This window comes from Megascapheus bottae, chromosome 8 (genome assembly GCF_031878675.1).
Source record: "Megascapheus bottae isolate mThoBot1 chromosome 8, mThoBot2.hap1, whole genome shotgun sequence".
In the NCBI taxonomy this organism is placed as follows: domain Eukaryota; kingdom Metazoa; phylum Chordata; class Mammalia; order Rodentia; family Geomyidae; genus Megascapheus; species Megascapheus bottae.
In genome coordinates this window covers 63,926,160-63,943,474 of record NC_143516.1, presented here as the reverse complement: position 1 = coordinate 63,943,474, position 17,315 = coordinate 63,926,160, and the positions used below count along the sequence as shown (strand labels likewise).

General features: G+C 43.5%; 1 protein-coding gene across 4 annotated transcripts in view; it reads left to right on the top strand.

The window, feature by feature from the left end:
- Positions 1-14,411: 14,411 nt before the first annotated feature.
- The window catches only part of Bckdhb (branched chain keto acid dehydrogenase E1 subunit beta), a 163,823-nt gene continuing 160,919 nt past the window's right edge, over positions 14,412-17,315 (top strand). For all 4 annotated transcript variants that reach the window (XM_090338523.1, XM_090338524.1, XM_090338522.1 and 1 more), the window contains exon 1: positions 14,412-14,638. In XM_090338523.1, the coding sequence (XP_090194649.1) occupies positions 14,449-14,638 (190 nt within the window). In that variant the 5' untranslated portion in view covers positions 14,412-14,448. The remainder of the gene's footprint in view (positions 14,639-17,315) is intronic.

Below are 17,315 nucleotides of genomic sequence, written 5' to 3'. Positions count from 1 at the left end.
GTGGCTGCTTTTGGCCTGGTGCAGTCATTCTCACAGATTGTCTGGCCCAGGGAACATTAAATAGTTACTGTCCAGTCCTGTATAGAACTAGGTGTCACAATCTGATCTTGATTATGCATGGGACATGCTCCTTTCATATTTGTTCAGCCCCTCTTACAACAGGAGTCCAGAAAGTAAAAGGGTACCATAGCAACATTAGGACATCTGCAGACTTGATAACAGATCTGAGCATTTGTTTTTCTGTGATTATAGATGGAAAAGCTAACATTTCAAGACTCAGGATGGAAATTGTATGATAATTCTTCATGAGATTGTTGTCATTTGGTGCATTGAAAATTGTGTGTGCGTGCGCACATGTGTACGTGTGTGTGTGTGTGTGTGTGTGTGTGTGTGTGTGTGTGTGTCTTGGTATTAGGGGGTGAACTCAAATTGCTGTCTCTGTGCACTTTTTCTCTCAAGGCAAGCACAGCTCCACTCTGGCTTTTGGGGGATTGATTACTTGGAGATGAGAATCTTGCGGACTTCCCTGCCTGTGCTGACTTCAAGCTGCGACCCTCACATCTCAGCTTCCTGAGTTGTCAGGATCACATGTGTGAGCCACTAGCACCTGGCACTGCTTGTTCTTAGCAAGCTTGATTTTGCTATTCTATTTAGCAAAGATAATAAATATAGGTTAAGCCTCTCAGGTTTTTTTTCATTTTTTTTTTTTGCCAGTCCTGGGCTTGAACTCAGGGCCTGAGCACTGTCCTTGGACTTTCTCAAGGCTAGAGCTCTACTACTTGAGCCTCAGCACCACTTCCGGCTTTTTTCTATGTATGTGGTATCGAACCCAGGTCTTCGTGCATGCTAGGCAGGCACTTTAACCACTAGGCCAAACTCCTGGCCCTAAGCCTCTCAGTTTTATTCCGTTCCCCATTATTATTTGTTTGTGGGAAGGAGTGGAGGAAATATCATGAAATAAAGATGGTATGTGATTTCCCAGACAGGACACATTTGAGTCTCTGTCCTCTAGCTTAGAGCAGACAACCAAATATGTCTTTTCTGTTCTTTCTGTTGTGGAGAGAGTGGGACTCTAATGCTGATCTTTGCTTATTGGCTGGCACTTGACCAACTGAGCCAGGCCTCCAACCCTTCAGATACATCCTTTAATTTTTATTATTTTATTTTTTAAAAGTTTACTTTTCAAATTTTAAATCAAAAGCTTTTTTAGGCTAAAACAACTACATCTTTTAATTAATTAATTAATTAATTTTTATTGTCGGGATAATGTATAGAGAGCTTGCATTTACATTTGTCAGGTACAACTACATCTTATTTGATGTGCTTATTTTTATTTAGAAACCTTGTTGTTAAAAATTTTAGTACAGAACCCTCTAAAATTGATAATAAGTAGTGCTACCAAATATGATACATTAGATAATATAACTTGTTCCTTCTCATACATAATAACTATTCATATAGCTTATCATAAAATTATGGACTATAAATGTAAGAAATACTGCCAGCACCAGTCTATTACTTCCTGATTATTTTTGGGCACAACTGAACACATGGCATTTAGCCATGTGACCCTTGTTCACTTTTCTGGAGGTGCCCCAAATCAGAAAGACTGAGCTATGCTGTGCTAACAAATCCTTCTTGCATAACCAAACTGTCTTCTATGTCTTTCATATAATAAGATCTTGTGAAATAGACATCTAAACACATCCAATTTTAAGCCCAAACTGCCACAGCAGAAAAGGAAACTATTGGTAGATTATTTGGCCTGGAAATTGGATGCTTTCCATTGACATAATTCACCCATTGTGTAGTACTAGTTTCAAAGTCAATCCTGGCTACAAGGAATGAGAGGGAGAGAGAGAAGGAGAGAGAGAGGGAGGAAGAGGAAGAGAGAGAGAGAGAGAGAGAGAGAGAGAGAGAGAGAGAGAGAGAGAGAGAGAGAGAGAGAGGTAAAATGGTTAGTATAGTCCCAACATAGATCTATTCATCTAGTGTTAATAGAAATATTAATGTAGTAAACAATGCACTATTGTTTCTTGTCTGGAAAATTCTAGAAAGAATTAATAGAGAAGCTTGGCTTTTGGTGGCTCTCCTAGGGTAAACAGCCTTTGCAAAAGTGGTATTAGGACAAGAGAGAGATCAGGCAGATAAAGTTACAGATCAAGTAATAAATGGGTTAGACATCTATTTGGCTAAAAAAATAGGAAGGCAGGCCGGGAGTTTGGCCTAGTGGTAGAATGCTTGCCTAGCATGCATGAAGACCCAGGTTCGATTCCTCGGTACCCACATACATAGCAAAAAGCCAGAACTGGTGCTGTGGCTCAAGTGGTAGAACTCTAGCCTTGAGAAAGTCCAAGGACAGTGCTCAGCCCCTGAGCCCAAGCCCAGGACTGGCAAAAAAAATAGGAAGGCATGGTGAAGGTTGACACTTTTCTTTAGATATTTTGTAATATTCATGTATGCCATGATGAAGAGCTTATTCTATATATAAGCTTAATGCACGTAGTTGAACTTGAGTTGATATTGAGACAGCAAGGGACAAGCCAATGTCGCAGTACTGAGCATGAAGTTTGCCCTAACCTGACAAAGGAATTTTCATATTTCTGACCAGTAAAAGAATAGTCCTATCGATGATATAGTTGCATGGCTGATTCATGGAATATAGTCATATCAAGGATTAGTAAGAGAACCAGGATTTACATCTATGTTTTCTGATTTCAATTTCAGAGGTGGTGCATCATAAAATAATTGTGGAAATGAATCTGGAAATGATGCATTGTGGAAGATGGGGGCACTAGAGTTAGGGAGACTAAGTTAGGTAATTGTATATATTTTCTTTCTAAATGAGACAAGTCTCTGCACTGGACCAGTTATTGAGAGCAATAGGAGAAGGACCTACTTGGTACTTCAGTTCTCTGTTCTATGAAATCCCAATTTTTATGGAGACTCCATAGACATTTGTCACTTTTATTAATCTCAGAGCATTTGATTTCTTTGATTTTCTGTATCATTTTTTCTGTTTAATTGATTCTTATCTTTAGTATTATTTGTTGCACTTGTACTTCTGGGCTAGCTTCAGACCATCATCCTCACATCTCAGGATCCTGCATAGCTAGGATGGTAGAGGTGAGCCACTGGCCTCTGGTGAACCCAAATTTAGTTCACAAGACTCAGAGCTTGGAAGTCCAAAACAAGGCACTGCCTCATTTCATAGTGCTGCTTCCTGTGGCTCAAGTCTGTAATCCTTCTTTAACTTCATATTGCAGAATTTAATTGAAACCACAATGCTAGGTATTGTGAACCTTCCTTTTGCAATATTTAAGGATGCTTTCAAATAAAAGCTCCTTCTTTGCTGTGTGTGTGTGTGTGTGTGTGTGTGTGTGTGTGTGTGTGTGTGTGTGTGTCTGCTGGTATAGGGACTTGAACTCATGACTTGTCACTCTTGCCTGGCTTTTTCTGTTCCAGCCTGGCACTCTACCACGTGAGCCACAGTCCTAGTTGTGATTTTTTTTTGCTGATTCATTGGAGGTGAAAATCCCTCGGATTTGTCTGTGTGGGTTGGCTTCCAACTTTCATGCTCAGATCTCAGCCTCCTGAGTAGCAAGGATGGTCATGAGCTTGACAGAATTCTAAAGATGGAAAATAAAGCAATGGATGCACACTAGCACCTCAGTGCCCTTGGCGAAAGTCACTGTATCTCATCAAGACCCCAGCTGGGGCTCATCTTCCAGCTCCCTCACGTGAGCCCAGAGTTCTGTCCATGACCCATGCAGATGGATCCATCTTCACTGCTTGTTATTGCTTGTTGTGTATCCTTTACCTTGTTTCAAAGAAATCTGCTCTACTTTTTCAGGAGCTGTTGTTGACATATCTGGACTATCCTCTCCCCAATTCAAGGTCCGAATGCAATTCCACTCTCTACATGCTTCTCTCTGATTCTTTTAGGAGAAAGAAATCACCTTGTAATTCTCACATAGGCTATTAAAAATACAATGTGGTTTTCCAGCCCCTATCCTAGGAGATACTATGTACTTATTTCCCATTCTGTGGATTGCATAATGTTCTTTGGAATAATGAATATATAACTGCTTTAGCTTGCACATATGTCAAAGAAATTCACATTTCAGATACCAAGGTTTTTTTTTTTAATTAGAGGGCTAGTTTGCACAGCCAGAGAAGGAAGTAGCAACTCTTTATAGAAGGAAAGAGAGTAAATGAATAATTCTTGGCTCTGGGAAAATAATGACATGGATGCTCTGAAATCAATTCCAAGACAGGTTGGGAGGGAATAACTTTGACTTGCAGTCTTATTTCCACTTGCACAACTTTTCTTTGTCAATGGAAATATTGACGCCTAGAGATTGACATGCTTTAACTGTTTTACTGTTTTAAACCATGACATACTTTATGCCTCCTCAGTATGAGTAATATGTCAGCATTTATGCTGTAAGATTTCACTTAATATCTCTTTTTTTTTTGCCAGTCTTAGACTTGAGCTCAGGGCCTGAGCACTGTCCTTGGACTTTCTCAAGGCTAGAGCTCTACCACTTGAGCCACAGCACCACTTCCAGCTTTCCCCCCCCCCCCCCTAGGTACGTGGTACTGAGGAATCGAACCCGGGTCTTTGTGCATGCTAGGCAAGCACTCTACCACTAGGCCAAATTTCTGGTTCCCCACTTAACATCTTTCTATATTATGCCTCCTAACTTTAATTCTGAATTATCATATGACTTGTGAAGCTTGTTTCTTTGTGGTAGTTAAAAGTTACTTTATGCTTTTTTTTTATTTCTGGAAAGTAGAATTATGAGTTCAACCCCAGGACTGGCAAACAAACAAAGAAACAAACAAACTGAAGTGGATACCTGCTTTCTAGAAGAGTTAAAGATGAAAGAAAACAACATATCACAGACAGGTCTTGCCCTGTTTTTAGCTGTTGGAGGCAAACACAAGTACTCTGAAATATTCACAATGGAATGAAAGGTTCTGAAATCTTAATAAAGACATTTTGAAATTTATACATTGACTCAGAAATTTTAAATCTCAACCTTTCATTAACCTATGTAGTGTACAAATTATTATCCTATTGTAATGTGAACAGCATTCTAGAATGGCAATAATTTTTATTATATCATGCCACCTGGTGTCTCTTCTAAGTTACTGCAACCTGTAACAGTTATTAATAAAAATAATCATAGCAAGTATTGCTGCTTTTTTCATAGGACAGGCACATGTAAACATCTCTGTTACATATTAATTAACTCAATGAATATTTATTGAACAATTACTATATTCCAGGAGTTTTTATAAAGTATATATTGTCATTGTGACATCTCTCTACACAAGTGTTTTGGGTTTTTTCCCCATTATTTAGATTTTTGCAGACAGTACTAGGATTTGAACTCAGGGCTGTTAATTTGCTTATAGATGAATTTTAATGTCTTTCCATAATACTCAGAGGAGTAAATGATTTACCTAATGATTTACCTTCCATTTATCGAGAAATGGAATCTGCACTAATTGATTTGTGTAGCAATTTTTCTTTTATACGATTCTACTTTCAATGAAACAACATTATCAGTATTTTTTCATAATGCAATTGCTTTCTTTAGGGTTAGCCTGAATATTTATTACATTTATTATATTAGCTTGTATTTGTAAATCCCGCCCCCCCCCCCATTATTTTTGGGCTGGTCCTCTGATCCTATGGCTTGATCTCAGTGTTTGGGCACTGTTCCTGACCCTTCATACTCAAGCCTGGTGCTCAAGCACTGGAGCCACAGCTCCATTTCTGGCTTTCTGTTAGTTAATTGGAGATGAGAATCTCACAACCTTTCTGTGTAGACTGGCTTTGAACTCTGATCCTCAGATCTCAACCTTCTAAGTGGCTAGGATTATAAGCAAGAATCACTAGCACTTGACTATCTATTCCATTTTGAAAGGCTATTTAGGGGTTAATTAAAATGTTCATTCTTTATCTTTTCCAGTTCTGGGGCTTGGACTCAGGGCCTGAGCACTGTCCTTGGGCGTTTTCAAGGCTAGAGCTCTACCACTTGAGTAACAGCAACACTTCTAACTTTTCCTGTGTATATGGCACCAAGGAATGGAACCCAGGGCTTCATGCATGCTAAGCAAGCACTCTTTTCACTAGGCCATGCTCTCAGCCTTGAAATATTCATTCCTTTTTTTTTTTTTTTGGGCCAGTCCTGGGGCTTGAACTCAGGGCCTGAGCACTGTCCTTGGGCTTTCTCAAGGCTAGAGCTCTGTCATTTGAGCCACAGCATCATTTCTGGCCTTTGCTATGTATGTGGTACTGAGGAATTGAACCTGGTTCTTTGTGCATGCTAGGCAAGCACTCTACCACTAGGCCAAACTCCAGGCCCGAAATATTCATTCTTTTTTAAAAATCTTTTTTTATTGTAATTAATAGAAGGATTACAGTTGTATTTGCCAGATAGAAGGTGCATTACTTCACACACATTTATACCCCTTCTCATGTTTTTGTTTCCATTTCCCTCCCTCCACCCCCTCCTCTCATCTTGTTTTCCCCCTTCCTTTTCTTATTTCAAATAAGCAAATAATCATATATACAATATACCAGATAACAAGGTAAGATACTGTAACAATGTCAGAATAACTAAGGGACAACAAAAGAGATGAGAAATAACATAGTACATTAAGAACAACAATAGCACATTATATGTCTCTTGTTTCCATATCCTGGGGGTCCTTTCATTTAGCCTATATGGCCTTGTGTATCTAGGTTTTGAACTATTGTAATCCTCTGCTAGGAGAGTCCAAGGTTTATACTAATTATTACAAATGAGGGAAACCATTGAGCCTATGTTCCTTTGTGCCTGGCTTACTTCACTTAATATGATTTTTTCCAAGTCTCCATTTCCTTATAAATGGGGTGATGTTGTTCTTTCTGATGGCAGCACAGAATTCCATTGTGTATAAATACCACATCCCGAGATGTTCATTCTTCATGTACTACTGTCTGCTTCAATCCAACCTCATCTTCCATATGTAATCCATATCCACTGTAAGAACCTTGACTAGTACAATTCCGTTGACATTTTTTATACTACTGTCATGTTTTACCTCTAAGTGTTTATAAATTTCACTAGACAAGACAGCGATATAATTTTTTCTTTGCTAGTGAGATGTGTTTCTTAGAGACACAAATGCTTGAGTCTCGTTTTCTAATACAGTCCACCAATCTGTGTCTTTTGATTGAAGAATTGAGGACCCTAACTCTCATAGTTATTATTGAAAGATATGTAATAATTCCTGTCATGTTTGGGTTTTCTGCAGCATTTGATTGAGTCAATTCCCCCTGTCCCATTTGCTTTTCTACTTATTTAGTGATTTTTATTTTTTTTTCCAGTTTTTTGGTTGTCTTTTTTTATCTTCTCTGTGTAGGATTTGTTTAAAATATTGGCTTAGTAGTCAGAAATTCCTTTACTTCTGTTTTCATGGATTTTTAAACTTTAACTTCCTTATTTAATTCAGCTATATTTGTGGTATCTTGAATGCATTCATATATTTATGCATGTCTGTCTGTCTGTCTCTGGCTAGTAGCACTGTACCACTTCAGACAGAGCCCCACTTCCAGCGTTTTGGTGTTTAATTGGAGATAAGAGTCTCACTAACTTTCCTGCCTTGACTGGCTTTGAATTGTGATTCTCAGATTTCAGATTCCTAGGTAGTTAGAATAATAGGCGTGAGCCACCAGCGCCCAGGCAGATGTGGTTCGATCCTACCCACAGTAGGTGATAAGAAATGGCATCTCATTGTGGTTTTGAATTACATAGTTTTATTTTTGTGGGTTTTATTTTTTTGTTGGCCATGGGGCTTGAACTCAGGTCTGTGTGCAGTCCCTGAGCAGTTTTGCTCAAGGCTAGTGCTTTACCACTTGGAGCCACAGCTCCACCTTGTTAGGTTGGCCCAAGTCTGTGTGTAAATCTGCACATAGATTTCTCCCTCCCTCCTCACTCTCCATGCCTTACCTAGGTGACTGGCACACCCGGGGACATTCACTTCCCCTTCTCTGAGGTCACATCCTGTACTGCCCAGTCACACCTCCTTTGAACCCAGTCTCTGAAGTCACATAGGCATCCGCTGTGGTCACCCCTTCTCCCTCCTCCACCTCCACCCCTGTCCTTTCCCTCTTAATCCCTATTCTTCCCTGTGTCATCCCTTGTTGCTGCTTGCAGCCCAAATACATGCAAGGCCAGAGGCTGGCAGTTCAGAACAAACTGTTTCCCTGCCTGAAGACTGCGAGGTAGCTTCCTTACGTAATTAAAATCTAACCCACTTCTGGTTTGGGGGAGGTTAAGTGGAGGTAGGAGTCTCATGGGCTTTTCTGCCCCAGCTGGCTTTGAACCACGATCCTCAGATCTCAGCTTCCTGAGTAGCTAGGCTTTCAGGTGTGAGCCACCAGCACCCAGCTGAATTATGCACTTCTAATGATGAATGATGTTGAACATTTAAAAAACATTTACTGCCCACGGGTGTATATTCTTGAGATATATCACTTTTCACACTATTTGCCTGTCTCTTTAGATTTTTAGAGCACTCTAATTTTTAATTTTTTTTTAGTCTTGTATAAAGGGTTTCATTATGATATATTTCCATGCATGCATATAATACCTTTTGCTTTTAAAATTTAAATTTTGGGGGGCCGGGAGTGTGGCCTAGTGGTAGAGTGCTTGCCTAGCATGCACGAAGACTCAAGTTTGATTCCTCGGTACCACATACATAGAAAAGCCAGAAGTGGTGCTGTGGCTCAAGTGGTAGAGCTCTAACCTTAAGAAAGCCCGAGGACAGTGCTCAGGCCCTGAGTTCAAGCTCCAGGACTGGCACAAAGACAATTATTTCTTTTAGTGAAATTCAAATCTTGTGTGAAGGGTGACATCTGTCCTAAGAGCCTTCTTGATCAGGGGCACCCTCCCGTCACCCTCCCCTTTTGACTGTATCCCCCTCCCCCCTTCACATTTCCTACTTCCTTCCCTTTTCCGTTCACCCAGTCCCCGATTCCCATTCATCTCATTTTATAACAGTTTTACAATGACAGAAAAACTAACAAGAAGGGCCCAGAGAGTTTGCCTATACTTCTTTGCACAAACACACAAGCACTGCCGGTACAGCCTCCTGTGTGATGCACTGTAACCACGATTCACCTCAACCACCATTGCCAACTAACATCCATAGCTGGCCTTGGGACTCCAGCTTCTTTCTCATTCATTCATTCATTGCAGTACTAGGGCTTGGACTTAGAGCCTTGGGTCTTGCTACAGGATTTGACCTCAGAATCTATGGGACTGAATAAAAGTATAACGACGTGGTTTACTTGTATCATATTGAACAGAATGTTTTACTTGCTCTAATGCCCTGCGTGCTCTGCCTATTTCTCCATCCCTTCCCCAAACTCCTGCAACTGCCTCTCCTTTTACTGTCTCCATAGTTTTGTTTCTTCTAGAATACCATGCAACTAGAATCATACAGTAGGTAGTGTTCTCTGATTGCCTTATTTACATGCATTAAACTTCCTCCATACCTTCTCATGGTGCTTAAACTCAGGGCCTGAGTTTTTGGTGAGTGTTTTTGCTCAAGACTGGTACTCTACCATTTTGAGCCACAGTGGCACTTTTGGTATATATATCTATACACACACACACATTATATATTATATATGTATATATTGCTAGTCCTGGGGCTTGAACTTAAGGCCTGGGCACTGTCCTTGGGCTTTCTCAAGGCTAGTGCTCTACCGCTTGAGCCACAGCACCACTTCCAGCTCTACCACTAGGCCATGCTCCCGACCACACTTTGGGTTTTCTGGTGGTTAATTGGCAAGAAGAGTCTCATGGGTTGGCTTGCAATCCTCAGATCTCAGCCTCCTGAGTAGCTAGGCTTATAGGCATGAGCCACCGGCACCTGGCTTAGGTAGATTTTTTTTTTTTTTTGCCAGTCCTGGGCTTGAGCTCAGGGCCTGAGCACTGTCCTTGGACTTTTTCAAGGCTAGAGCTCTACCACTTGAGCCTCAGCACCACTTCCAGCTTTTTTCTATGTATGTACCCAGGAATTGAACCTGGATCTTTGTGCATGCTAGGCAAGCACTCTACCACTAGGCCAAACTCCCTGCCCCAGATTTTTTTTTAACTACTGAATAATGTTCTGTTGCCTGTAAGTCCCATAGTTTACTTATTAACTCACCTGCTTGAGTTCACTGGGCATGCCTCCAGGTTTTGGCAAATGTTCATACAGCTCCATTAATATTCTCTGCAGGTCTTTATGTGGCCATGAGTAAATACCAAGGGACATAATTGCTGACTTTAAAATACTAAGATAGCTCTTTGCCCTTCCTTCTCTCCCTCCCTCCCTCCTTCCCTTCCTTCCTTCCTTCTTTCCTTCCTTCCTTCCTTCCCTCCTTTCTTCCATTCTTTCCTTATTCTTTTCCATGGAGAGGGGTCTTAGCCTAGGCTGGCCTTGAACTTGCCACCCTTTTACCCCCATCTCCATAGTATTGAGTAGTCATTATCAGGCCTGACCGATATAGTTTATTAGTCTACCTATCATGTAATATCAGTCTACCTATCATATAATATCTACCATTCATACCTATCACTCATATACCTATCTATACACATATATATCTGTATACAAGACCCTGTCAGTCTGACCCTAGTCTCCTCAAGTTCTCAGGACCTGTGTATTACATCTGCACCACTCTGGGCCTTGAGGAAAGTCCTGTGATCTTGTGTTTGCATTGCTACGCTAAGGACTTTATCACAAGTCTCCAGACTCATCTACAAAGAAAGGTTCTCAGTTCTCTCTACTCTGTGGTGGTGTCTCCATACAGTTAAAGGTGAACGAGTCATGTTCTTGGGTTGTTATGCCTTTATTTACTTTTGCTGGTTGTGGGGTTTGAACTCAGGGCCTGTCCCTGAGGCTAGTGTTCTACCACTTGAGTTATAGTTCCATTTTTTTTTGTGTGTGTGTGTGTGGTAAATTGGAGATAAGAATCCCACAGACTTTCCTGCTTGGGTTGGCTTCAAACTGAGATTCTCTATTCTCAGCCTCCTAAGTAGCTAGGATTATAGCCATGAGCCACCAAAGCTGGCTCATTTGTTGTTTGGGCCTACACTTTGTGCCCTAAATCATTCTGGTTCTTGAGGCCTGATATTCAGAAACCAGTTTTTTACTCATGCCTTTTTTTTTTTTGTGCCAGTCGTGGGTTTGAGCTCAGGGCCTGAGCACTGTCCTTGGACTTTCTCAAGGCTAGAGCTCTACCACTTGAGCCTCAGCACCACTTCTGGCTTTTTTCTATGTATGTGGTACCGAGGAATCGAATCCGGGTCTTCGTGCATGCTAGGCAAGCACTCAACCACTAGGCCAAACTCCCAGCCCAAGCCCTTTTCTTAAATGATTGTATCTCAAGCCAGTTTTAAAATCTAGTACAATTCAAAAGCAAGTATGTGGTTCCTTTACTGCCTGCCTTTCCTGTGTGACTTTGAGCAGGGCAGGTGCTAGGGCAGCAGATAGTTGTCCAAGAGCAAGCTTAGGTTTAAAGGGAGCCTGGGTGATCCAGCTCAGGGACAGGTGTCCTTCTGGAGGGAAACAGTAACTGGTTTATAGCCTGGCTTCTCAAGCACGTGTTCTTTACTTGTCCAGGGCAGTTATGATGTTAGAAACATGGTTCCAAGTACAGGAGCAAAGAGAAAAATCCATTTAAGGAATGTTGTGATGTCTCATCAAATCCCAAGGCCTCAAAACCAAACAGCATCATAGGACTTGACTGTAGTCCCCCTGTTCAGTGAGTCTTGGAAGATGACTGAAAACCCAATTGTTTGCATTTCCTAGAGGCACTTAAAAGCTTCCTGTGTTTATAAATGACATCTGCAAATTTCCCTGCAAGTACACTTAATTTTTCATATTAAAATCAATATGTTACTAGGGAGGGAGACAGCCCAATTTTAATACAAATTCCATGATGATCAAGCATATGGGGTAGAGGTTGGTGGGGGGAGAGGTAAAGGAAAACCCTCCCCCCAAAAATCTGAGTTCTGGGCAAATTTGTTATATGTTGTCTTTGTCATTACAGCTTGTGTACAGTTGGAAGTCCAAGTGTTTTAGCTTTAAAAAAATCTCCAGGGGCCGGGAGTTTGGCCTAGTGGTAGAGTGCTTGCCTAGCATGCACGAAGACTCAGGTTCGATTCCTCCGTACCCCACATAGCAAAAAGCCAGAAGTGGTGCTGAGGCTCAAGTGGTAGAGTGCTAGCCTTTAGAAAGTCCAAGGTCAGTGCTCAAGTCCTGAGCTCAAGCCCAGGACTGGCAAAAAAAAAAAAAAAAAAAAAGAAAAAGAAAAAAATCTCCAAAATCTCTGTTTATTTTACCTCTCCCATGTCTCTTCCTCTATGGAATTTCACTCTCTCTTCCTGGAATGTGGCATGGTGTCTTTCATGCCATTGGGCCTCTGTCCATTTTTTCTTTCCTGGACGACCTTGTCCCCCACTTCTACAAGTGACTGGTGACGCCCACTTGTCATTTAAGTCTGGCTCCGACTTCTCTATGGAAACATTCTAGTTCTGCAAGAGCAGATGCTATTGTCTAATCTGTCTCTTTTTCCACCTATTTTGCCTTTTAAAAGCAGACCAAATGTTGGTCATATCCGTCTCTGTGGTGGCATTGGCTGGTACCTCACAGAACTTCAGTAACTTTTCAGTAATTCTTTCATTATCACCCCCCCCCCATTCTTTCAGGCCTGCATTGTCTTAATTTCGTGAACAGTCTTATCAGAACATTAAGAAAATAAAACCCTATTTTTATCCTTGGCATAGGATTGTTAAAAATTGACTGTGTAATTTGGCTGCTCTTGTGAATTAAAATAAAAATATCCTTCATGCATGTGATGACAAAGCAGAATATAGCACACACTTACTCTGCCCCCCACTCCATTAAGACAATTGACATGAAACACTACCAACCCCCCCCCAAGTTTTAAATAGTCCCCTAATGCTGAAACTTTGGGCTTAGTGTCACAACTCAGACCATTAAAGGTGTGATTCTAGTTCTTCTTTGGGCATCTTTAAGTGGTTACTTATAAATCTCAATAATAAACCAAGTAATTGGTACATCTGCATTGTCTCCTCATAGCCACTTCTGTCTCTGTCTCTCTTCAAGTCTTCTTGCAAGAACAAAGAAGGGCTGGAAGGTCAGGAATACAGTATCTTCCTCCTCTCCGTTCCTTTGATTGTATCATAGTTCATTTTACTAATGAAATCTACAGAGTTGATGATTTAAAATGCACATTAATGATTCAAACACTCCAGGAGTCTAAGTTATTTAGGGAAAGATGGTCAAGTAGTTTTTTTTGCAACTGAGCAAGATTGTTTCTAAATTTTTAGTTGGTGGTTTTGTGCTTGCAGGGTGAAATCTAAGTTTGCTTTTTTCACTGTCACCTAAATGGAAAAAAAATTAATCAATAAAAATCTATAAGTACTTCGGGCCGGGAGTTTGGCCTAGTGGTAGAGTGCTTGCCTAGCATGCACGAAGACCTGGTACCATGTACATAGAAAAAAATTCGGAAGTGGTGCTGAGCTCAAGTGGTAGAGCTCTAGCCTTGAGAAAGTCCAAGGACAGTGCTCAGGCCCTGAGCTCAAGCCCAGGACTGGCAAAAAAAAAAAAAAAAAAAATCTATAAGTACTTCATAAACATTCCACAGGGGCTGTGATCTAAGAGTGGGGGCTTTGGGCTGGTGCTCACACGTGTAGTCCTAGGGACAGAGGAGGCAGAGATCTGAGGATCCCGGTTCAAAGCCACGGCAGGCAAATCCTTGAGACTCTTCAGTTAACCAGCAAAAGCTGGAAGCGGCGGTGTGGTTCCAGTGGCAGAGCACCAGACGAGAACATCGAGCTCAGGCAGCTCCCGGGCCCCGCTGGGGCCCGAGCACCAGCGAACCTCAACGACAGCACGCCGGCCGCGGGCCCCAGCCAGCCCGCCGGGAAAGTCCCCGAGACGCCTCTGCCACCGACCGTCGGAAGGCCAGCGCCGGGGCGGGGCCTGCAGGGCGTCCTCCCGCCCCCTCCTACAGCCCCGCCTCCTCCGCCCCGCCCCCCGCCGGCCCGCACTGCACAGCTGATTCCGCACAGCTGATTCCGCACAGCTGACTCCTCCGGAACTTCCGGAGCAATTTCGGATAATTTCGGGTCGGCTCCCCCCTCCAGGCCGCACGCGTCCGCCCGCCCCGCTCGATCCGGTCTCCGCACGCGCACCGCCCGAGACGCCTCTCGGTCACCTTCCCCCGCCCCCGGTTCCTCCCCTATGATTGGCCCGACTCACGGCACCGCCCCCTCGTCCCGGCCAATGAGGAAGCCGCCCGGGGCTCCGCCCTCCCGCCGGCAGCGTGGGACCGACCGCCGGGCCTGCGAGCCCTGGGCGAGCGGGATGGCGGCGGCGGCTGCGGGCCGACTGCTGAGGCTGTGCGCGGGGGGCGCCGGGGGGTCCTGGCGCCGCCTGCGGGGTGCGGGGCTGCTGCGGGGCTTCTTGAAGCCCGACTGCGCCCGGCAGGGGCAGGCCCCGAGGAGGCAGGTGGCTCACTTCACCTTCCAGCCCGACCCGGAGTCCCGGGAGTACGGTGAGCGCGGGGGGTGGGGGGGAAGGGGTGCGGGGTGCAGTGATCCGGGGGGACGGGGTCCCGGGTGTGGTGATCCAGGGGGACGGGGGTGCGGGGTGCGATGATCCTGGGGCACGGGGTCCGGGGTGCGATGATCCGGGGGGGATGGGGTCCTGGATGCGGTGATCCGGGGGGAAGGGGTCCTGGATGTGGTGAGGCGCGGAGTGGGGGTGATGCGGGGGGGACGGGTTGTAGGGTGCGGTGATCCGGGGGGACGGGGCCGCGGGGTGGGGTGATCCTGGGGAACCTCCCTTACCTGCCCCGCCCTCCCATCTCCCCTCCTTGCCCCTCGCCTGCCCCCCTTCAGCCCTGGCTGGGTCGGGGTTTGACAGCTTTCCCCCTCCCCCGTCCTCCGCCCCATCCCCGACCTGTCACCGCCCCAGACTCCAAAACCGCCTTCTTGCTGTGAGTTAGCTTTCTCCCGCCTCAGTGTCCCTGGTGTGGTTCCCAGGCCCTCTCCCTGCCTCCCTCCTAGCTCAGGCCTGAGGCATCCTTACAGCTTGCCCGAGACTGGGCCTTTAGTTTTGGGAAGTGGCAAGGGAGTTCCCCCTCCCTTGTTTATTTTAATCATTCATTCATTTTTCATTTGGAAGTTAAGAATAAACTGAAGGATTAAGTGACTTGAATTGATTTTTCTCAAGAACACAGAACAGGCTCTTCATAGAGATGGGAAAGAATCCAGTTTTCCTACTTGGGCCTGGCCCTGAGCTTGTGTTGGGTCTTGCTGTTGCTTCTCCAAGGAGAGCCATGCAGGTGACAGGAAGAAGCCATAGATAGGAAGGACATGATAGACCAGGGCTTGAACTCAGTCAGTGTCTGGGCACTGCCTTTTGCCTTTTCACTCAAGGCTAGTGCTGTACCACTTGAACCACAGCTCTGTTTCTGGCTTTTTGGCAATTAATTAGAGATAAGAATTTCACTGACGGCTTTGAGCTACAGTTCTCAAATTTAAACCACTTGAGTAGCCAGGATTATAGGCATGAGCTACCAATGGAAGGCCTGCGGTGATTTCTTAAGGATAGAATGACAAAGGCTGGATTTCTCAATTGAAAACATGAGTGGATTAATGGGTGTTTCAGTGCATAGTTCAAATGACCAGTTTATACGATACATTCTTCCTATTTACACCCATCTATGTAATAGTATAACTGTATTGTTTTAAATATATGTATTAAGTTGATGCTAAAAATCACAGATGCAAACACACACACACATACATACTCTGTGGTATTTTGTTCTGACTGTACTTGGTTTGAATTTGTTTGTTTCATTCCTGTTGTGTAATATTTTCCCATAAACTTCTTCCCTGCAGTTTCTCTGGCTAAGTGTGTCATTCCCTGGCCATCCCCGCCCCCTTGTTCCAATCTTGCCACCTTTGGTGATACTGGGGCTTGAACTCAGGGCCTTATGCTTTCTAGCAGGCTCTCTACCACTTGAGCTCTGGTTGTTTTGTGGTAGAGTCTCAGTTTTCCTACTCTCACTTGTCATAACTGGGATGGTAGGCGTATCATACCCCATCTAGCCTGTTCTCTTTAGATGGGGTCTCATTACTTTTTCTTGCTTCCTGTATAGAACTCTGAGCCTCTTGATATTAGCTAGGATGTCAGGAATAGCCTCAGGAATAGTAGTATTCGGTTATTTTCCCCCATATTTTTAACAGTTACACCCTAGTAGTATTTTTCTTTTCACTCCTAATACATGCTCCATTATTAAATGATGCCTCTTTTTCAGATGATGTAGTGGTACTAGTTCAATCTTTCCACAATCACTTAGTGGACTAGACAGTATTTTTGTTAATTTAAAGGGCAAGACATTAGTGGCCCTTCCAAGAATGATTATTAGCAGGGTCAGTGTTTAATCCTAGTGTGTCTGTTTCCAAAGCCTCTTACAGCAGCCTATGTACCAAATATATCTGTGCATCTATATATTAAAGATATTACGTTTTCTGTTCTTTTTTTGGTCAGTCATGTTGGTTGAATTCAGGACCTGTTGCTAAGTTTTGCTCAAGGCTAGTGCTCTACCACTTGAGTCACACACAGCTCCACTTCTGGTTTTTGGGTGGTTAATTTGAGATAAGAGTGTCATGGAATTTCCTACTCTGGCTGGCTTTGAACCTCTATCCTCAGATCTCAGCCTCCCGAGTAGCTAGTATTACAGGTGTGTCACTGTGCCTGGCTGCATTATTGCTTTGTAGTAGAAAACGGTCTGTGTATGCAGAAGGTAGTCAGGGTGGACTCTGTTAAGTGACAGTTAAGCTGCACCAAGACTTTGACTAGGATTTACTGCTTTGCAAAGATTAGTAGCTCTGAGATGAAGGTAGCAGGACAAAGGCCCAGTGTGGGGTTAGCTTGTGTTGCAGCAAAGGAGAAAGCCATTGAGGCTGGGGTATCTCTACTTGGGAAGGCATGCAGGTATGTTGAAGACTGGGGGTGGAGCAGAGTCCTTTGTGAGTTGGGGCTGCAGGTCTTCCCAGTATTGGAGTTTATAGGGAAGACAGGCCGGAGTGGTGGGTGAGGTAGTACAAATCTATAGTCCATCATCTTAGAGGTGGAGATAGAAGGATTGTGGGTCAAGGTCAGTTGGGACACAAAATTCTAATGAGACTTTAATTCAAAACAAACAAAACCCAAAAAACAAA